This window comes from Scylla paramamosain, chromosome 42 (genome assembly GCF_035594125.1).
Source record: "Scylla paramamosain isolate STU-SP2022 chromosome 42, ASM3559412v1, whole genome shotgun sequence".
Lineage (NCBI taxonomy): Eukaryota > Metazoa > Arthropoda > Malacostraca > Decapoda > Portunidae > Scylla > Scylla paramamosain.
This window is the reverse complement of record NC_087192.1, coordinates 12,350,692-12,370,000: the sequence shown is the minus strand read 5'-3', so window position 1 is coordinate 12,370,000 and position 19,309 is coordinate 12,350,692. Positions and strand designations below refer to the sequence as shown.

The following is a 19,309-nucleotide window of genomic DNA, read 5'->3' as shown; positions in this document are numbered from 1 at the left end:
CTTTGCTTACTCATGTAAGTAATTTTTAAGATGCCTACTTCACATCTCATTTCTTTTTATGGTATACCATAGTTTCATAACTATTTAACGAATAATTCTTTGTACAGTTGTAGGTTTTAGTAAGGCTCCAGCTGGTAAAATGCACTGGTTACATATATATATATATATATATATATATATATATATATATATATATATATATATATATATATATATATATATATATATATATATATATATATATATATATATATTTTTTTTTTTTTTTTTTTTTTTTTTTTTTTTTTTTTTTTTTTTTTTTTTTTTGAGTGGAAGATTACCCTTCATTATATTGCTTGGTTTCCCCAAGGCACTCCATCCTATTCCTATCTTACTGCTGATTTATTTTTCATGTTCTAGGCTCAAACTATTTTTCTTCCCTCATAAATACTGTATATTCCTAACACATTCTATAAGTTCATTCTTTATTCTAATTTCTTTCTCAGTTATAAAGTTATTGAATACTTTTGTTGTCTTTAAATTCATCTTCATCCCTGTCTTTGTATTTCTTTATAACTGTAAAATCATCTCCCAAAGCTCATCTGTGGAATTCCTTGACAACACATTATTATAATGATGTCATCCCAAAATTAAAGGCAGCACCGTGAATATCATATATTTGCCTCGTGTAATCTAACTCGTTCTTGACACAGTACTCAATGTTATATAAATCACAGAGAAAACCCAATCATTGCTTGCTCACTTAATCATTACCAAACCTAACCTAATAATCACAAGGCTGGGTCTTATGTCATAAGTAATGACACTGTGGCTTTGGACAAAAGGAATAAGGGAATCAGCATTCACAGACTCACCTGGTTGGCTACCCCAAATGATTTGGATGGTCCTATCTGGAAGTGATAAGTACCTTGGCCTAAATCTCGTACTTATAAGATGTTAATCTTAAAAGTGAAATTTACTGGTAAGATATTAGTGCCGAGTGGACTTGAATGTTGGCATGATAGGTGAGCTAACACATTGTGGCAGGTGATTCCACATTGTAGCCACTTTAACACCACACTTCAGTATGTATATGAAAACTTATGAGTTGGATTGAAGGAATAACCATGAGTAGCTCAGTCACAATGCCATGTAGCCATTATGCTGTTATATAACCTGTCACCTGTAAATTCCAGTACAGTACCAGTGACATAGACTTCAGGTACATTATGAGTTCATCACACAAAGTAAGGAGGAACATACAAGGCTAAAAATCTGTTACTTCTCCTCTCTCTAATTGCATCTCCCCATGTTCTTCAGTGCGGCAGCTGAGTGTTTTATCCCTCTGGCTGCTTGACACCTCTGTGTTTGTGCAGTGACCAGCTCACCCATTAGAGTGGACCATCCTCCTACTATACAGAGTCCTTGATAATATCCATGGAAGTATTATGGGAGGAACCGGCATAATGTTACGAATGTGAAGCCAGCACACTATTGGTCTGCTCTCTCCCCTACCTCCCTTAGACTCAAAACATTACCAGCTGAGCATTGAAAGTGCAGAGATACACCAGTGTACTGCTCTTCATATCCTGTTTTCTGCAGTTACTTCCAGGCCATCCACCATATCTGTGACCACAAAAGACCGCAATAGTGGTGTTGTGCCATGCAACCAGGATTTAGATGGCAAATCACACGTACAAATCAGCTCATACAGTGTTTTCCAACATGGGTGGACAAGACTTACAGTGAGAGATGAGAAGCAGTCTTTTGGGGTGGACATATGAGTGGATAAGGTCATGTCCATATGTACCTAAATATACATGTCCATATAGATAAAGTAGAAAAAAATAAACTGTGTATCAGGTGAAAGATAGCCTGAAGGTTGATTTTTATTGGTATACTATCACTTAACCCAGATTGATCTCATATAGAACAATTATATATTTGCATATTGCTTATTAACTTTACATTAAATTTTTTCTCTCTCTCTCTCTCTCTCTCTCTCTCTCTCTCTCTCTCTCTCTCTCTCTCTCTCTCTCTCTCTCTCTCTCTCTCTCTCTCTCTCTCTCTCTCTCTCTCTCTCTCTCTCTCTCTCTCTCTCTCTCTCTCAGTAAAGGTTGAAGAGCTCTTATTTAGCATTATGTTTGATATCATGTCACTGTACACTTAAAAGACATCTAATTACTGAATTTTTGTTTTACTGTTTGTGCCTTGTCATACAATAAACAGTGCAAACAATATTTTTTTATTATCATTTCTCCAGGGAAAGCCTGCTGAATTTTTAGGATATTGTTACTTATTTGGCATAAATGCCATTGATTGGTCTGTATAACATATTTAGGAAAACATCATGTACTTTCCATAACTCAAACCATCAGTTCTTTCTTATATTTTGTCTAGTATACAAAAACAGGTGATAAATTCTTCTAGCTCAACCAGGGAGATTGCAATGTTTTAAATCTGTCTGCTGATTATAAACTCATCAGTAACCTAGCTATGACCTCACTGAATATTTCCCTTTGTGTCTCACAACACAAAGGACAGTCATAGCCTGCCCTCTTCTTTCACACAAAACTACATGCACCTAATTACACATATACCCTTCACTTAAAATTCTAAACTGAATGTGCCGACTTCTACACCATCCTCAGAGTCCCCACCTGGGGAGCAAACCACAAATGTCCCCAGGTTGGACTGCTCTTCTGGTATCAACCCTAAGTGTCTTGACACTCCCTCAACTTTTTCTTCATTAATCTCTGCAACATTCACAGCTTTGGATTTAATTTTTAATCTATAGAACACCACCTTTCCTCTACTAAATATCATGTTCTTTTCCTCACTGAAATACAGATGTCTCAGGCAACTGATAGTAACCCCTTTTCTGTTCCCTCCTACTTTCTCTATCCTCATTTTCAATCTAAAGCTGGATGTTACATCTATGTGCGCTGTGACTTAACCTGCTCTTATGCCAACGCTCTTTAATCTTCTGAATTATCCACCATCTGGCTACAACTGCAGAGTCACTGTCACACTAAATCTATCTGTGCTGTATACCTCTCACCTAACTCCTCTGACTATAAGAAATTCTTTGACTTCTTAACTTCCAAAGTGGAGCACATTCTGGTTCTCTTCCCATTTATGGAGATCTCTATTCTTGGAGACTTCAATGTTCACCACCTGCTTTGGCTTTCCTCTTCCTTCACTGACCATCCTGGTGAACTAGCCTTTAATTTTGCTATCCTCCATGACCTAGAACTACTAGTGCAACACCATACTTGTTATACTGGCTGTCTTGGAGACATGCCCAAAACATTCTTGATTTTTTAAAACTTCTAATCCTTCTGCTTATGCTGTCACCTAATCTTCTCCATTGGGCTCTTCCAATCACAACCTCATATCTGTATCTTATCCTATCACTCCAACCTCTCTTCAGGATCCCCAAAGTGGAGGTGTCTCTGGCAGTTTGCCTCTGCTAATTGGAGGGAGCTGGGGAGATATTATTATTATTTTCCTTATTGCTTTCGTGTCAGAGACCCATTGTTGTGTGCTAAGGTGATAGTGTCTGGCATAGAAGCATACATTCCTCACTCTTTCTTTAAGGATCAGCATCTTTTTTTTTTTTTCTTCTACATAGAAAAATGTAACCTAAAGCTGAATATCTCACCAAAATTAGAAGTATTGAAATAATTGCTTGCTTTTTATTGTTCTTTTAGTATGTGATAAGTTATTGTAACATATATAGAAATCATTACAGTTGATAAAGAAGTAATGGTAATGCAGGCTTTTCCATACTTTAAATGGGTTTTGCTCTAAATATGAAATTTACAAATAGAAATATAAAAAAAAAAAAAATAATATAATAAATATTCATGAAACCTGGTGTGTTGATTAATAATTTGTAAGTTAATAAATAAATAAATATATATATATATATATATATATATATATATATATATATATATATATATATATATATATATATATATATATATATATATATATATATATATATTATATATATATATATATTTTTTTATTTTTTTTTTTTTTTTTTTTTTTTTTTTTTCTTCAAATAAGTAAATGAGAAAGATACTAGGGAGATGTAAACATGTAAATTTGTGTAATATCATGACCTGATGATTTGATGCATCTTGCTACCACAAAAGCTCACGAAGTACAGAAAATTTTGTAAAAACATTCTATACATCTATAGTGAATCCCCAAGTTTATCGCAGTTCAGTTATCAACAGTTCACTTTTTCGCAGTTTGTTCATTGGAACCTAATTATTTTTACAATGCGGAAAATCCCACTTTATCATGGAACAATCAGCTATTATGTTTAATAAAATACAAGCTAAATCATGGTGTGGGTGGTACAAAAATACCAAGACAAGGATTTAGGTGCACTTGTATATTTGGCAACTCTGCCTGCTGATTAGGTGGCAGCCAGGCAGAGGCGATGGCACGGTTCACACCAGTCTGTCACCATCAACAGTCAGCTGTTGGAAGGTGGAGTGTGCACCAGCTGGTGTTGGTTGGTGGGCCAATTTTCATTGCCACTCTTACATTGTTTGTGGAGTTGGTGTACTTAGGTTGGTTGGTGTACTTGGGTTGGTGGCAGTTTGGTATGTTCATGTGGGTGCTGTACGTTGCTGTTACTGTTGGATGGTGGTTGGGTTGGATGTTCATACTGAAGCAGGTTTTGTCCACCAGTCATCATTGTGTATGGGATGTTATTCTTGTGGTGGCAGTTTGGTGTGTTATGTAAGTGTTGTACAAACATTTTGGTTATTGTTGGCTCAGTGGTGGTAGTAGATGTGTTGTGCACATGGTGTGTTTCTAATTTGCTAGTAGTGGTTAACCACCATTACTGCCACAAGGAGGTGAGTGGTTAATTCAATTAGTGTTTTTTTTTTTTTTTTTTTTTTTTTACCATAGTCAATATATCATGGATTTTAGTACTTTGCCTTTTTCAACATGACCCTTTGATGAACTGGGGGTTCATTGTATTTAGAAAATAAATATGCATTCTCATGCACTGTCATATTTCTCTATGACAAATAATACTGCTAGATCATTTTGAATAAAAATGTTTGCATGATGGCAAGTATATTTATATGCATTTATATGCATACACAATAAAAAGAATAATTTTTCAAAAATACTCTGAAAATTTCAACTCTTAAATGCTTTTTTTTTTTTTTTTTTTTTTTTTTTTTTTTTTTTTTAGCACATATTATTTCTCTGAAATTAGCATTGTAATGCTGAATGTCAGAATTGCTACTTCAAGTACACTACAAGACACCCTTTTTAATGAAGCAACTAGATTTAATATTAAGATTATGAATTACTGTAATATATACAAGAGAAGTGAGTTACTTAAGGTAGCCTACCAATTTGGCTGTGAAGAAGAATGCCAATGGTAGTGGAAGTGATGTAGATGTAATATGCCTCAAAAACTCTATTCCTACATCTATCAACTCAACACAACCTTCCAGACAACTATCCCCTCTTCTTCAGTGACACTCAACTGTCCCCCTCTTCTATGCTGAACATCCTCAGTCTGTCCTTTACTTATAATCTGAACTGGAAACTTCACATTTCATCTCTAACTAAAACATCTTATATGAAGTTAGGTGTTCTGAGATGTCTCTGCCAGTTTTTTCAACCAGCCCAGCTGTTAACTCTGTACAAGGGCCTATTCCATCCATGTATGAAGTATTCTTCACATGTCTGGGGGTTTCCACTCATACCACTTTTTTAGACAGGGTGGAATCAAAAGCTTTTCATCTCATCAACTCTTCTCCTCTAACTGATTGTCTTTGAGACAGGGTGGAATCAAAAGTTTTTTATCTCATCAACTCCTCTTCTTTAACTGACTCTTCAGCCTCTTTCTCATAGCTGCAGTGTTGCATCTCTAGCTATCTTTTACTGCTATTTTCATTCTAACTGCTTTTCTGATCTTGCTAAGTGCATGCCTCCTCTCCTCCTGCAGCCTTGCTGCACAAGACTTTCTTCTTTCTCTCATTCCTATTCTGTCCACCTCTTTAATGCAAGAGTTAATCAGTATTCTCAGTCATTCATCCCTTTCTCTGGTAAACTCTGAAACTCCCTGCCTGCTTCTGTATTTTCACCTTCCAATGACTTAAATTCATTCAAGAGGGAAGTTTCAAGATGCTTATCCTTCAGTTTTTGACTACCGCTTTGGACTTTGTTCAGGAACCGGCACCTCAGTGGGTTTTTTTTATTGGATTTTTGTTGCCCTTGGCCAATTGTCCCTCCTACATAAAAAAAAAAAAAGGGTGGAATCAAAAAGCTTTTTGTCTCATCAACTCTCCTTTAACTGACTGTCTTCAGCCTCTTTCTCATTTCTGCTGTGTTGCATCTCTTGCTATCTTCTACCACTATTTTCATGCTAATTGCTCTTCCGATCTTGTTGACTGCATGCCTTCCCTCCTCCCACAGCCTCATTGCACAAGACTTTCTTCTTTCTCTCACCCCTATTCTGTCCACCTCTCTAATGCAAGAGTTAACCAGTATTCACAATCATTCATCCCCTTCTCTGGTAAACTCTGGAACTCCCTCCTAGCTTCTGTATTTCCCCCTTCCTATTACTTGAAGTCCTTCAGGAGGGAAGTCTCAAGACACTTATTCTTTCAATTTTTTACTACTACTTTGGACCCTATCCGGGGGCCAGCATCTCAGTGGGCCCTTTTTTTTTTTTTTTTTTTTTTTTTTTTTTTTTCCTTGGCTGGTGCCCTTCATACTTAAAAAAATAAATAAATAAAGTAAAATTTACTCGCACACAAAATCTTTACTCAATAAATTATATTATGATCATTCAATGGGCCACTGTAAACATAGTATAGAATGTTCTCTCCCCTTACTGAATACTATGAAATGCCATTGATGTTAGAAGAGGAAATAAAGAATTGAGGATATGTGGAGGCAATATGCCATTACCACTGCTGCCACTCCTCAGCCCATGCCAGGTTTCCTTCAGTATGTCTCTACATTATTCTTCCTTTTTGCTAGTGTTGACTGACATAGTGCTGAAAACCTCTGTGAGTGTTATGGAGTGTTGGGTGGATGATGATACAGATAAGTCTGGGAATGAAATGAAAGATAAGTTTAACACAAGACAGTCAGGTGAGCAGCAGATGGAGTCAGTGCCATTTAATTACAGCTCAAAGCTTAACATCAACGCTTACTGCCAACATACTCACTGATTAACGCTATGCAGTCTGTCTCATCTCTCCAGTAAGAATGATTGATATTGACAATGAAGTAATAAAAGGTGGTAATTATTTAGCCAGCAAAACAAGTGAATTTGACTATATATCATTCACAGAAGAGGATTGAGGGTAGGAGAAGCAGATGGGTACAGCAAGGCAGAGTGGAGAAAGTAGAGCTTTGATACCAACACTCATTGCACCCACACACTCCATCAAATAAAAGATGAAAACTAAAACTTTTTAATTAGCTCACCCATAATTTACTTCTTGGTGTCCAATAATTATTCACTGTATAACATATTCCCTGTACAGTGGTACCTTGACCAACGAGTTTAATTCATTCTGTGACAGAGTTCGTAACTCAATTTGCTCGAATGTCAAATAATTTTTCCCCATTAAAATTAATTGAAATGCTATTAATCTGCTCCAGCCCCCAAAAATCACCCCAATTTTTTTTGTTACATGTTTTTAACTATAGTAAACTGTCAATGTAATGAACCTCAATTTACTGAATTTCAGGTATAACAACCCATCTAAAGCCATCAAACACTGTTTTTATGAAACTGTTCACAGATTACGGCATATTTCAAAATTATCAAATGTTTGCTTTATTTTATGAACATTGTAGGTCTTGAAATGTGGGAAAGTTTGCTGACACGTAGTCAACCATGTGTTTGAGAGAGATGAATTGTGGCTGTGTGACAGCCAATGAGTGACCTTGACAATGGCCAGTGACACAATGTCTCTCTCTCTCTCTCTCTCTCTCTCTCTCTCTCTCTCTCTCTCTCTCTCTCTCTCTCTCTCTCTCTCTCTCTCTCTCTCTCTCTCTCTCTCTCTCTCTCTCTCTCTCTCTCTCTCTCTCTCTCTCTCTCTCTCTCTCTCTCTCTCTCTCTCTCTCTCTCTCTCTCTCTCTCTCTCTCTCTCTCTCTCTCTCTCTCTCTCTCTCTCTCTCTCTCTCTCTCTCTCTCTCTCTCTCTCTCTCTCTCTCTCTCTCTCTCTCTCTCTCTCTCTCTCTCTCTCTCTCTCTCTCTCTCTCTCTCTCTCTCTCTCTCTCTCTCTCTCTCTCTCTCTCTCTCTCTCTCTCTCTCTCTCTCTCTCTCTCTCTCTCTGTTAACTTATCTGAGCATGAGAGAGAGAGAGAGAGAGAGAGAGAGAGAGAGAGAGAGAGAGAGAGAGAGAGCATTGCATCATCGGGCATCAAGATCACTGGCTGACACACACACACAACCACATCTCTCTCTCTCTCTCTCTCTCTCTCTCTCTCTCTCTCTCTCTCTCTCTCTCTCTCTCTCTCTCTCTCTCTCTCTCTCTCTCTCTCTCTCTCTCTCTCTCTCTCTCTCTCTCTCTCTCTCTCTCTCTCTCTCTCTCTCTCTCTCTCTCTCTCTCTCTCTCTCTCTCTCTCTCTCTCTCTCTCTCTCTCTCTCTCTCTCTCTCTCTCTCTCTCTCTCTCTCTCTGTGTGTGTGTGTGTGTGTGTGTGTGTGTGTGTGTGTGTGTGTGTGTGTGTGTGTGTGTGTGTGTGTGTGTGTATTTACTTAGTTGTATAATACAGAATTCAACTAGGGCTCATTGTGTCCTTTCTCCATATCTATATTTATTCCTCATTTCTTTAAGTTTATGCACATTTGCTGCTGTTACAACCTCTTCATTTAAGCCATTCCATATATCCACAGTTCTATGTAGAACACTGTACTTCTTGATGTCCCTCAAACACTGACTCTTCCTGATCTTTGAGTGCCCTCTCATCTATCGAGCTTCATCTTCTTCCAGTAACACCAGGTCCTGCTTGTCTATATTCTCAATGCAGTAAACTATTTTATACATCATTATTAGATCTCCTCTTTCTCTTCTAACTTGCAAAGTTGGAAGTCTCAGTTCCTTCAATCTCTCTTCGTACGTTAGGTCTTACAGCTCTGGTAACATCCTTGTAGCTGCCCTCTGAATTCTTTCTAATTTTTTTATATCTTTCTTCATATGCGAAGACCACACCACTGCTGCATATTCCAGCCTGGGACATAGCATAGTGGCTATAATTTTTTTCATCATAGTCTTATCCATGTAATGAAATGCCATCCTACTGTTAGTTAATATCATGTACGTCAAGCCAAATATCTCACTCATATGCCATTCTGGGATCAGGATATCTTGAATAGCCACTCCTAGGTCTTTCTCCTCCTTGCTCTTCATTATTACTTCCCCATTTTATAGCCTCATGTAGGTCTTCTTTCACTCTCTCCCATTTCCATCACATGGCATTTCTTAGCATTGAATTCCATTTTCCACTTCTTGCTTCACCCATAAATCTTGTCAATATCACTTTGCAACTCCATACAATCAACATGGCTCTTTATTACTCTTAACAATTTTGCATCATCAGCAAACAGATTAATTTAACTGGTCAAACCCTCCTGCAAATCATTGATGTGTATTTGGAACATAATGGGTGCTGACACTGACCCCTGTGGTACTCCGCTTGTTATCTTACTTCAACTTGAACAGGTGTCCCTGATCATAGTTATCATTTCTCTATCTTTTAAGTTGTCTCTCAGCCATTTTAGCATTGTCCCTTTCAGTCCTCCTATATGTTCCTTCTTCCACAATAGTCTTTTATGTGGAACTTGACCATCTTTGATGTTCAAGTACACTGCATCTACCCACCCATCTCTGTTTTGTACTTCATCTATTACTCTTGCATAGAAACTTAGTAAATTTGTTTCACATGACGTTCCTTTTCTGAAACCAAATTGGCTATTTGTTATAACTTCATTCTCTTCCAAATATTTCACCCACTTTTCCATGATCACTATTTCACAGATCTTGCTCACAACACTAGTTAGTGACACCAGTCAGTAATTTAGCAGCTCAGTCCTTCCTCCTTTGTGTATTGGCACTATATTTACTCTCTTGCATTCCCTTGGTACTCTTCCCTCTATAAGTGAGCTGTTAATCACATCCCAAATTGGCTCCACCACTTGTTCTCTACATTCTATTAGTGTCCAGCCTGACACTCCATCAGGCCCCAATGCTTTCCTGACTTTCAACTTCTCTAACAATTTGCCAATTTCATGTTTTTGTACCAAGGCTTCCCCGTAAGCCCTCCTGCCACACTTCTTCATTTGGTTCTATAAAATCTGCTTCCACATTGAATGCAGACATGAAACTCTCATTCATAATTTCACTCATCTCTTTTGCTGTTTGATACATCCTTTCTCCCTTTACTATCTTGTCAGTGGTCTCTCTGCTTGTCATCTTTCCAGTGGTATATCTGTAAAAAAGCTTGGGCTCTTCTTCATATTTCTTTACCACATCCTTTTCAAATTGTTTCTTCTCCTCTCTTCTTATTCTAACATATTCATTCCTTGCCTTCTTATACTGCTTTCTATTGTTTTGATTTCTTTGTTTCTTCAGTTTCCTCCAAGCTATATCTTTTCCTTCTTAGCTTCTGCATATCTGGCATAATACCAAATATGTTTGCTCCTCCTTACAGGTACATACTTCTGCACACCCTCATTGTACTTCAGGAATGTTTCATATTTCTCTTGCACTGTCTTGCCTTCCATAAGTCCCTTCCAGTCAATACTCCTAAAGAATTTTCTTAACTCTGCAAAATTTGTCTTTGCCTGATTTAATCTTCCATTTTTATAATCCTCCTTACATGGTAAAACCTCCCAGTCTTCCAGTACCACTTCTAACACCACATGGTCACTTTTTCACATTGGGCTTAAGTATTTATTGGTTGGATGGGGCTCCAGCTTTTTTGTGAACACAAGGTCTAGAGCATAGATGGTTCCTCCGCTCTGTATCTTGTAAATTCCTCCACCCATTGGTCCATTGTATTCACCATAGTTAACTGTAGCATTTCTTCACTCCACAGCCCAGCATTTCCATTAATCTCCTCCTAGCTTACATTTTTGCATTTAAAGTCTCCCACTAGTAGTATTTTACTGTCCTTCCTTATCATGTTGTCTAGGCACTTCAACACTTCCTTTTGCATTTCCTTGTGTTCCTCCAGCCTATGACCACCATGCCATCTCCATATTGCACTTCTTCCACATATATATCATCTCGAACCATTATCAGTACTTCTCCTCCTCCTTTTCCCTTCCTATCTCTCTTCCAATAATTATATCCCTCTTCCTTAAAGCTTAAGTGGACTCTCTCTTTAACTTTGTCTCAGTTAGGCACAACACATCTGGTCTGCTTTCCTTTAGGTAATCTCTCACTTCCAGTACACCTGAAAGTAGCACATCTTTGTTTGTATACATTATTCTTAATGTGCTAATCTTCCCACCACTTTTAATTTCTTTGTCTGCTACTGTGGTTCTTTCATTTCTTGTTCCCTTTCCCGAATATACCATTTCCTTAGTCTCATATCTAGTACCCTCCAATAAAATTTTCTTTTCTTGGTCTCTGTCCTTCTCTCATTTTTTTCCTTAGCTTCATTTCTCAGATCCCTCTCTTTTTCCCTTTCTTTCAAGTTCCCGGTTCTCTCTAGGATCTCCTCTACTGCAACTTGGGATCTCATTCTCACTTTTAAGTCTTTTACTTCCCTCACTATATTTTCCAATTCTATATGCTTCTTCCACTTCTTGTTCCAGTCCCTGTTCCTCATCTTGGACCCCTGTAATAATTTTCCTAACCAACTCCTTCTCTTCCCTCTCTCTCACAGACTTTACTGGGTTTTTTCTTCTCTTGCAGTTTGAGAAAGACCATGTATTTCTTCTTATCCACTGTGTCTCTCAACAAAACCTCCTTTTCTTTAATTACCTGAATTACTGTGTCCTTGGTCTTTTCCTGTATTTGTTTTTTAACCACCTCTGTAAAGCTAATTTTTTATCCTCATGTTCTTTCTTCCAGGCATTTCTCAGTTCCTCCAGTTTGGTTTCACATACCACCCCTTCCACTTTTCCTGCACTATCCTCCACCTTTTCTTGCAGCTCCTGCAGAGTTACTTCATATTCATTACACTTAGTCTTAAGTATCCCATTTTCTTTTTTTAGCTCCTCCATTGCCTCTTTCATCTCATTGTTCATCTTTAGAGCACTCTCACATTCACTATATTTCTTTCTCAATTCTTTATTTTCCATAATAAACTTGTCATGCTTTTCTAGAATGCTAGAGATCAGCTCCCTCATGCACCTTATTTCTCTCTCTACACTGATTATCCTCCTCATATTTCCTTTCTCTTCTCTGAATCCCGAAAAATCCCTTTCTCCACTTGCCTCCACCAGTTATCTCAAACCCACAGGGGTTTCAATACAATGGACCTTCTGTGTGTGTGTGTGTGTGTGTGTGTGTGTTAACTTACTTGTATCTGAAAGAGAGAGAGAGAGAGAGAGAGAGTGTGTGTTGCATCATCAGTCATTGTCAAGGTCATTCACTGGCTGTCACATAGCCACCATTCATCTCTTTCTCTCTCTCTCTCTCTCTCTCTCTCTCTCTCTCTCTCTCTCTCTCTCTCTCTCTCTCTCTCTCTCTCTCTCTCTCTCTCTCTCTCTCTCTCTCTCTCTCTCTCTCTCTCTCTCTCTCTCTCTCTCTCTCTCTCTCTCTCTCCATATGTGTTTATGTCAAGGGTTTACTATAAGGAAAATGTATTTATAAATAACAAATATTGTATAAAAATACATCAAGTGAATAAGTGAGTTGAGGAATGCTGGACAAATTTTGTGCACTCACTGCGCCAACTAGGGGCGGTGCATCTGAAGCTTGCTCATATCTCGGATTTTGGCTAACAACTCAAAGCAAAAAAGTTGACCAAGCAACATCTAGTATCCAAAAAAAACTCTTAAGTTGGGGCATTCATAAGTCAAGGTACCACTGCATTACTAAATGGCACCTCATATGACTTCACTAAAAGACCTCTCTATATCAATTATTATTGAATATGGTTAATTCATGTATGTAATGATCTGGCCTTCCTTCTTTTAGTATCTTATATTGAATTTTTATTGTATTTCCTGTAGAAATTCTTTACCTACTTTTCTTGATGGTTTCTTTTTAAGGTTTTCTTCATTGAGCTAACTGTCTCATAACTACAATTACATAGATGTCTAGCTTATAGCAGCAAACTTGTCCTCCCTCAACAATGAACCTCATGCATGCATGTGTATGTAATATGTTTATGCTAATATGTGAATATTTAATTTATGAATGTACATTTCTGTTTTCTAGTGTTGTCACTCCTGCTCCCGCTACTTGGCTCACAAAACATGATGGGACGGCTCCTGTCTGTTAGTACCTCGCTCTTCTGTCCCTTCTTACTGCTCTCCATACGGCATGAAGGCTTCTTCTATATTGCCCTTACCATTGCCATGTACCTGTGGCTCATCCTAGAATTTTATCTTGCCGAAAATAATGTACAGGTAAGCTGATATTCTTGGTACATTTAGTGTGCATGGAATGGAGTCTTTTATATACAATGTATAATTGGATCACAGCCACCAGTCATATTAGTAATAGATATGCCTTAACTCTGGAATTGCTTAATTTCAGAATTTTATAAGTACTTCATTAACCCATATTTTCTAAGTGGTTTGGCTTTCATAAAGAAAATATTTCAAAGGCCAAAGAGATGGTTATTGGGTCCTCAAGATTTTTTCCCATTGATGCCAAATTTTTGCTAAATTATCACTAGAAGCATAAAAACACTGAAAATGCTAATAACTTTCCTGTGCAGCTGACTAAGAGTAGCTGTGGTAAGACTCTTAATGTTTGAGAATAAGGTCCCTAGTGTCAGAATTTAACTAACAAAACCAATACAGTAGAAGCTCTGAAAACAAATTTAATTTACTAAAACAGGCAAACTCATATTCAAAACAAAGTTTTCTCATTAAAAAACTGAAGGAAAATAAAATAATTTATTCCAGTTCCACCAATAATGTGCACAATTCACAATCACATTTTTTGCATAGAGAAATTACTCCTAGTAACTAACATTGCTGAAAGCATTACATTATATGGGAAAATATTAATGAAATAATAAATACTAAAGACAACAAATAATAAAGAAGGAAGTTGACCAGCCAGATATCTTTATGAGGTTAATTACCTGTACACTGCTGTCATGCTTTTCAGTCATCTCCTTCATTGCAATGGTGATGGAGTCCTGTGTCCTCTTGCCAGGGACTGACAGATTATTTCATGATATTGTAGCAGGCACAGGAAAAGCAGAAAAAACACACAAATAGTAATGTAAGTTGTAACATGACAGGAGACAATGCATGTGTGGCAGCAACAAATGAGGCAGGTGAACTACTGGCAAACAGTATTGCTTGACAGTCTGCTCTCAAAACCCCCAAATAGTATCCAAGGAATAAATCTTTATAAATATCCATTTCATATATTCCCATACATGTCATTAAAAACAGGCCAAGGTGGAACATTCACATTTAAGGTTAAAACTTTAAGGAAAAAAACTATTCAGAAGTCCTACTATATAAAATTTATATCCTTGTTGATATATAAATTCACAATCAAAATTTCTCATCATTACAACTTGAATTTAGATTTATTGAATAATATACCCCCATTTTACATCAGCAAATCACTTGTCTGCTGAAGCTCACTTCCCCATGAGATAATGCCATGCCACCCCACACATCAGTTGCTACGTGGCTCCTGCAAGTTCTCACTCTCTTCGCCCAGGTCTTCATGTCTTGCCAGGCTGTCTCCTGTTGCGTAGATAGCAAAGCCTTTCATCCGTTGTTTATTTTAGGAGTGGGTTATTGCCCCTTCAAACATATCTACAACAGTGTTTGTTTTGACCATCATGTCTTCCACTGGTGCTGGCTCCCACAAAGCCAAGACATCAGATCATAAGGGCAAGTCCTGTAACAGAGGAGAAACAAGTAATACAAGTTCACGCCTTGGGGAGGACAAATCCAGGTGCAAGCACTTGACCCCATTAAGTGTAACATGCAGATTCTAGAGGCTCTGAAACCAGATGCTAAACAGGCAGATTTCTGCATGAAGGACATTGGTAAAGACTTACTCAAGGCTGCTACTATTATTGTTAAATCACTCATTGTGCCTGACAGATTTGCACAAAAAGAAGGGAACTCTATGATGTTTTGCAAAGTGAGTCTGCTCAGTGGGGCTCTGTCCTTGCTGGGAAATGCCAGCCATCACAACAATCTGGCTTTGTCATCAAGCGTGAAATTAATCATAAGTACGCCAACTTATGTTTGGATAAGGTTCCAATGACAATGTTTTTGTTTAGAGACAATGTCTTGCAGTCTGCCAAACAAATTGAAGAGGCAGAAAGACTGAAGAGTAAATTCTCCACCAGGAGGGTTTTCTCCACATGGAAATTCAGCTTCAGCAAACCTGTGGGGGGGAAAAACAAGAACATTCCAGGGTAGAACCCCTTTCAAACGCTTTTCATCTAGGTTTCATCCTTATGGACATCAGTTCAGCTCCAAGGGAGAACCACGGCTCACTTACCCACTGCAGGATTCTGAGCCAAAAAACTTCTGAGGCTGGGGTCACAACAATTTCTGGCAATAATTCAGGCAAGTCCCAAATCTGAAGCAGGCAGACTTCACAAATTTTTGCTTGAATGGCATAAGCTCACTTTTGACCATCATGTTCTTGATATTGTTGAGCACTGCTACCTTGATCTTGATGTGCCAAACATTACACCTTTATTTTTTTTAGGAAGTAGAGTATGTTTTTAAGGATAATCAAGCTATCATTGATCAGAAAATTTTCAAATTGTCAGATCTCAAAGTAATTGTATTTACATGAAAACAGGATGATCAGGTAATCTCTCCTTTATTTTTTAGAAAGAAAAAGAATTGGGAATTTAGGATGATACTGAATTTCCTTCAAAGAAGGAAACAGTTTAATCCCAGAGAGAGAGAGAGAGAGAGAGAGAGAGAGAGAGAGAGAGAGAGAGAGAGAGAGAGAGAGAGAGAGAGAGAGAGAGAAGAGCAAGGAAACCATGGATGACAGAGGAGATTTTGCACATGGTGGATGAAAGAAGACAGCTTAAAGGACGAAATGAGGAACAGTATAATGTACTAAACAGACAAATTCATCAAAAATGTATTGAGGCAAAGGAAATATAGATGAACAAAAACTGTGAAGAGATAGAAGAACTGGGTAAAAGGGACCAACAGCTGATGTATGAAAAAGTGAAGGAGATAACATACAAAAAGAAAACAACAACTAGCACTGGAATAAAAAAAAAAAAGAGGCATGGAACAGTAGTGATGGAAGCAGATGCAATTTTGGAAAGGTGGACAGAGTATTTTGGTGAATTATTCAGTGACGATAGAGCAGAAACCCTTGATGTGAACAACAATGAGGAGGGTCCACCAATAATGAAGGCAGAAGTGCAGGCAGCTTTAAAGAAAATAAAAAAAGGAAAGGCAACAGGAGATGATGGGGTAGCGGGGGAGATGTTGGAAGCATTGGATGAATATGGCGTAGACCTGTTAACTGAGATTGCTAGGCAAGTATATGAGAATGGGGAGAGAGTAGCACAGATGTATAAATCAACTTTTATTACTTTCCCCAAGATACCGGGAACTCTTGAGTGCAATAAACATCGCACAATTAGTATCATGAGTCAGGTAACAAAAATAATTTTACGAGTGGTTCTAGATAGAAGGAGGAATAAAATACTCCCTGAGATTGGAAATGAACAGTGTGGTTTCATCAAGGAAAAAGGTACGAGGAATGCGATCTTCATTCTGAGGATGTTGATGGAAAGATTAGTAGAAGTGAAGAAAGATCTTATGTTTGTTTTGTAGATTATGAGAAAGTGTTCGACCGTGTCAAACATGTAGACCTTATGAGAATGCTGGAAGGGTTGGAAATAGATGGTAAAGATCTTCAACTAATACATAACTTATATTGGAACCAAGAAGCAGCAGTGTGAGTAGGGGATAAAGAGTCAGAGACGCAGAGCATAAAGAGAGGCGTGAGACAGGGATGTGTGATGTCCCCTGATCTCTTCAACTACTACAGTGAAAATATAATGAGGGATTTAAGAGATATGGAAGGAGTAAAAGTGGGAAGCACCAACATCAACAACATAAGATATGCAGACGATACGGTACTGCTGGTGAAATCCCAAGACAAACTGCAAGACCTGGTTAACACACTAAATAGATCAAGCAGACAGAGAGGCCTAACTATTAATAAAAAGAAAACAGAAGTGATGGTAGTATCGAAAGAGGAGCAGCCGCCACAAATAAATATATTACTTGATGCAGAACCCCTCAAACATATAGACAACTTTAATTATTTGGGAAGTATGATCACATGTGATGGGAAATGTGAGATGAATATAAAGAAGAGAACAGTACTTGCAAAGAATGCATTTGGCAAGATTAAAAACTTGGTGACGAATGTTAAAGTATCAATGGGTACAAGAAGAAGGTTTGTGAAATGTTTTATGTGGTTGGTTTTGTTGTATGGCTGTGAGTCCAGATGAACAAAGACTTCAAGCAGCTGAGATGTGGTTCTAGAGGAGGATGCTTAAGATATCTTGGACAGAAAGAAGAACAAATGAAGAAGTGTTGCAAGGGGTGGGTGTTGGAAGAGAGTTGATGAGTACAGTTAGGAGTAGACAGATGTGCTTCCTGGGCCATGTTATGAGAAGAGAGGGACTGGAACATCTGTCTCTAGCTAGTAAAATAGAAGACAAGAAACCACAAGGAAGACCAAGACAGAAGTACATGGATGGACTGGTGTGAGTGACTGGAGGAGGAATGTCTACAGCTCAGTTGATACAAGCAACTAGAGACAGGAGCAGTGGCAAACCATGGTTGCCAACGTCCTACAGGATATGGCACGTCAGTAAGTAAGTACTGAATTTGGAAAAGTTAAACAGACACATAGCTTATAAACACTTCTAAATGGAAAATTTTGAGCAAACAGTGAGGCTTATAAACAAGGGAGACTTCATGGCATCAGTGGATCTTTGCCACACTTACTATTCAATAAAGATAGTGGAAGAGCAGCAAAAGTATTTCTGTTTTAAGTGGTGTGGGAAAATTTATCATTTCACTTGTCTGGCAAATGGTATTTCAGAAGGTTCACAACTGTTCACCAAGTTAATGAAGTCAGGCCTTGCTACACTAAGAGAGTGGGGCTACACCATTACCAGCTATCTTAATGACACTCTCATTAGCAACAGTTCACTGACAAGATGCTATGACTGTTTACTAAATACAGTGCAGCTTTTAAGGAAACTTGGTTTCTGTATCAATGAAGAAAAATCTATTTTGGTCCCCCACAAAATGTATAGAGTATTTAGGAAATGTTATTGACTCTGAGAACATGACAGTTACATTACCAGAACATAGGACAGAGCAATTGGTCTTCTGGTTGCCACAATTCTGGCATTGGAAATGGGCAAATTATATTACAGGAAGCTAGAAACTGGAAAAATAGCTGCTTTACAAATCAATAACGGTAACTTTGATAAGTGGATGCCAGTCACAGATGACATGAAAACTGACCTCAGATGATGGGTGAATCAGGTTGCAGTACAAAACAGGAAAATATTTTGGGAGTGCCTTGATATTGAATTGTACGCTGATGCACCAGATTTAGGCTAGGGTGGATGCCTTAATTCTCAAATTACAGGTGGCAGATGGTTCAAGGATGAAATTCAGTTACACATCAATGCACAGGAACTCAAAGCCATTTTCCTTACCCTAAAATCATTTGAACATGAAGTTAGAGGAAAGCTTGTCAAAGTGTTCTGTGATAACACCACCGCCATTACTTATATTAATTAAATAAGTGGTACGAAATCTATGATTTGTAATGAAATCTGAACTGAAATATGGGAATGGTGTGTACACAGGGATGCATGGGTTACATGCTCTCACATACCCAGCAGAGACAACATCACAGCAGACAAAGTGTCTCACAAATTTAATGACAGACATGAATGGAGGCTAGATGAAAACATCTTTAGAGCTATCTGCAGAATTTTTGGGACTCCAAGCATTGATTTATTTGTCGCACAGGTAAATAAACAGGTAGACTGGTATTGATCTTGAAAACCTGACCCAGAGGCAGAATATTTTGACACATTTTCAATAAGTTGAGCACGATTTGAGCAGGTTTACATCTTCCC

General features: G+C 37.9%; 1 protein-coding gene across 3 annotated transcripts in view; it reads left to right on the top strand.

The window, feature by feature from the left end:
* LOC135093267 (GPI ethanolamine phosphate transferase 1-like) overlaps positions 1-19,309 on the top strand; it is a 293,072-nt gene that overhangs the window by 239,515 nt on the left and 34,248 nt on the right. The window contains exon 13 of one of the 3 annotated variants that reach the window (XM_063992366.1): positions 13,384-13,574. In XM_063992366.1, the coding sequence (XP_063848436.1) occupies positions 13,384-13,574 (191 nt within the window). Of the gene's footprint in view, positions 1-1,299; positions 2,157-13,383; positions 13,575-19,309 lie in introns of those variants that run through there. The other 2 variants (XM_063992367.1, XM_063992369.1) reach the window with 2 other exon arrangements.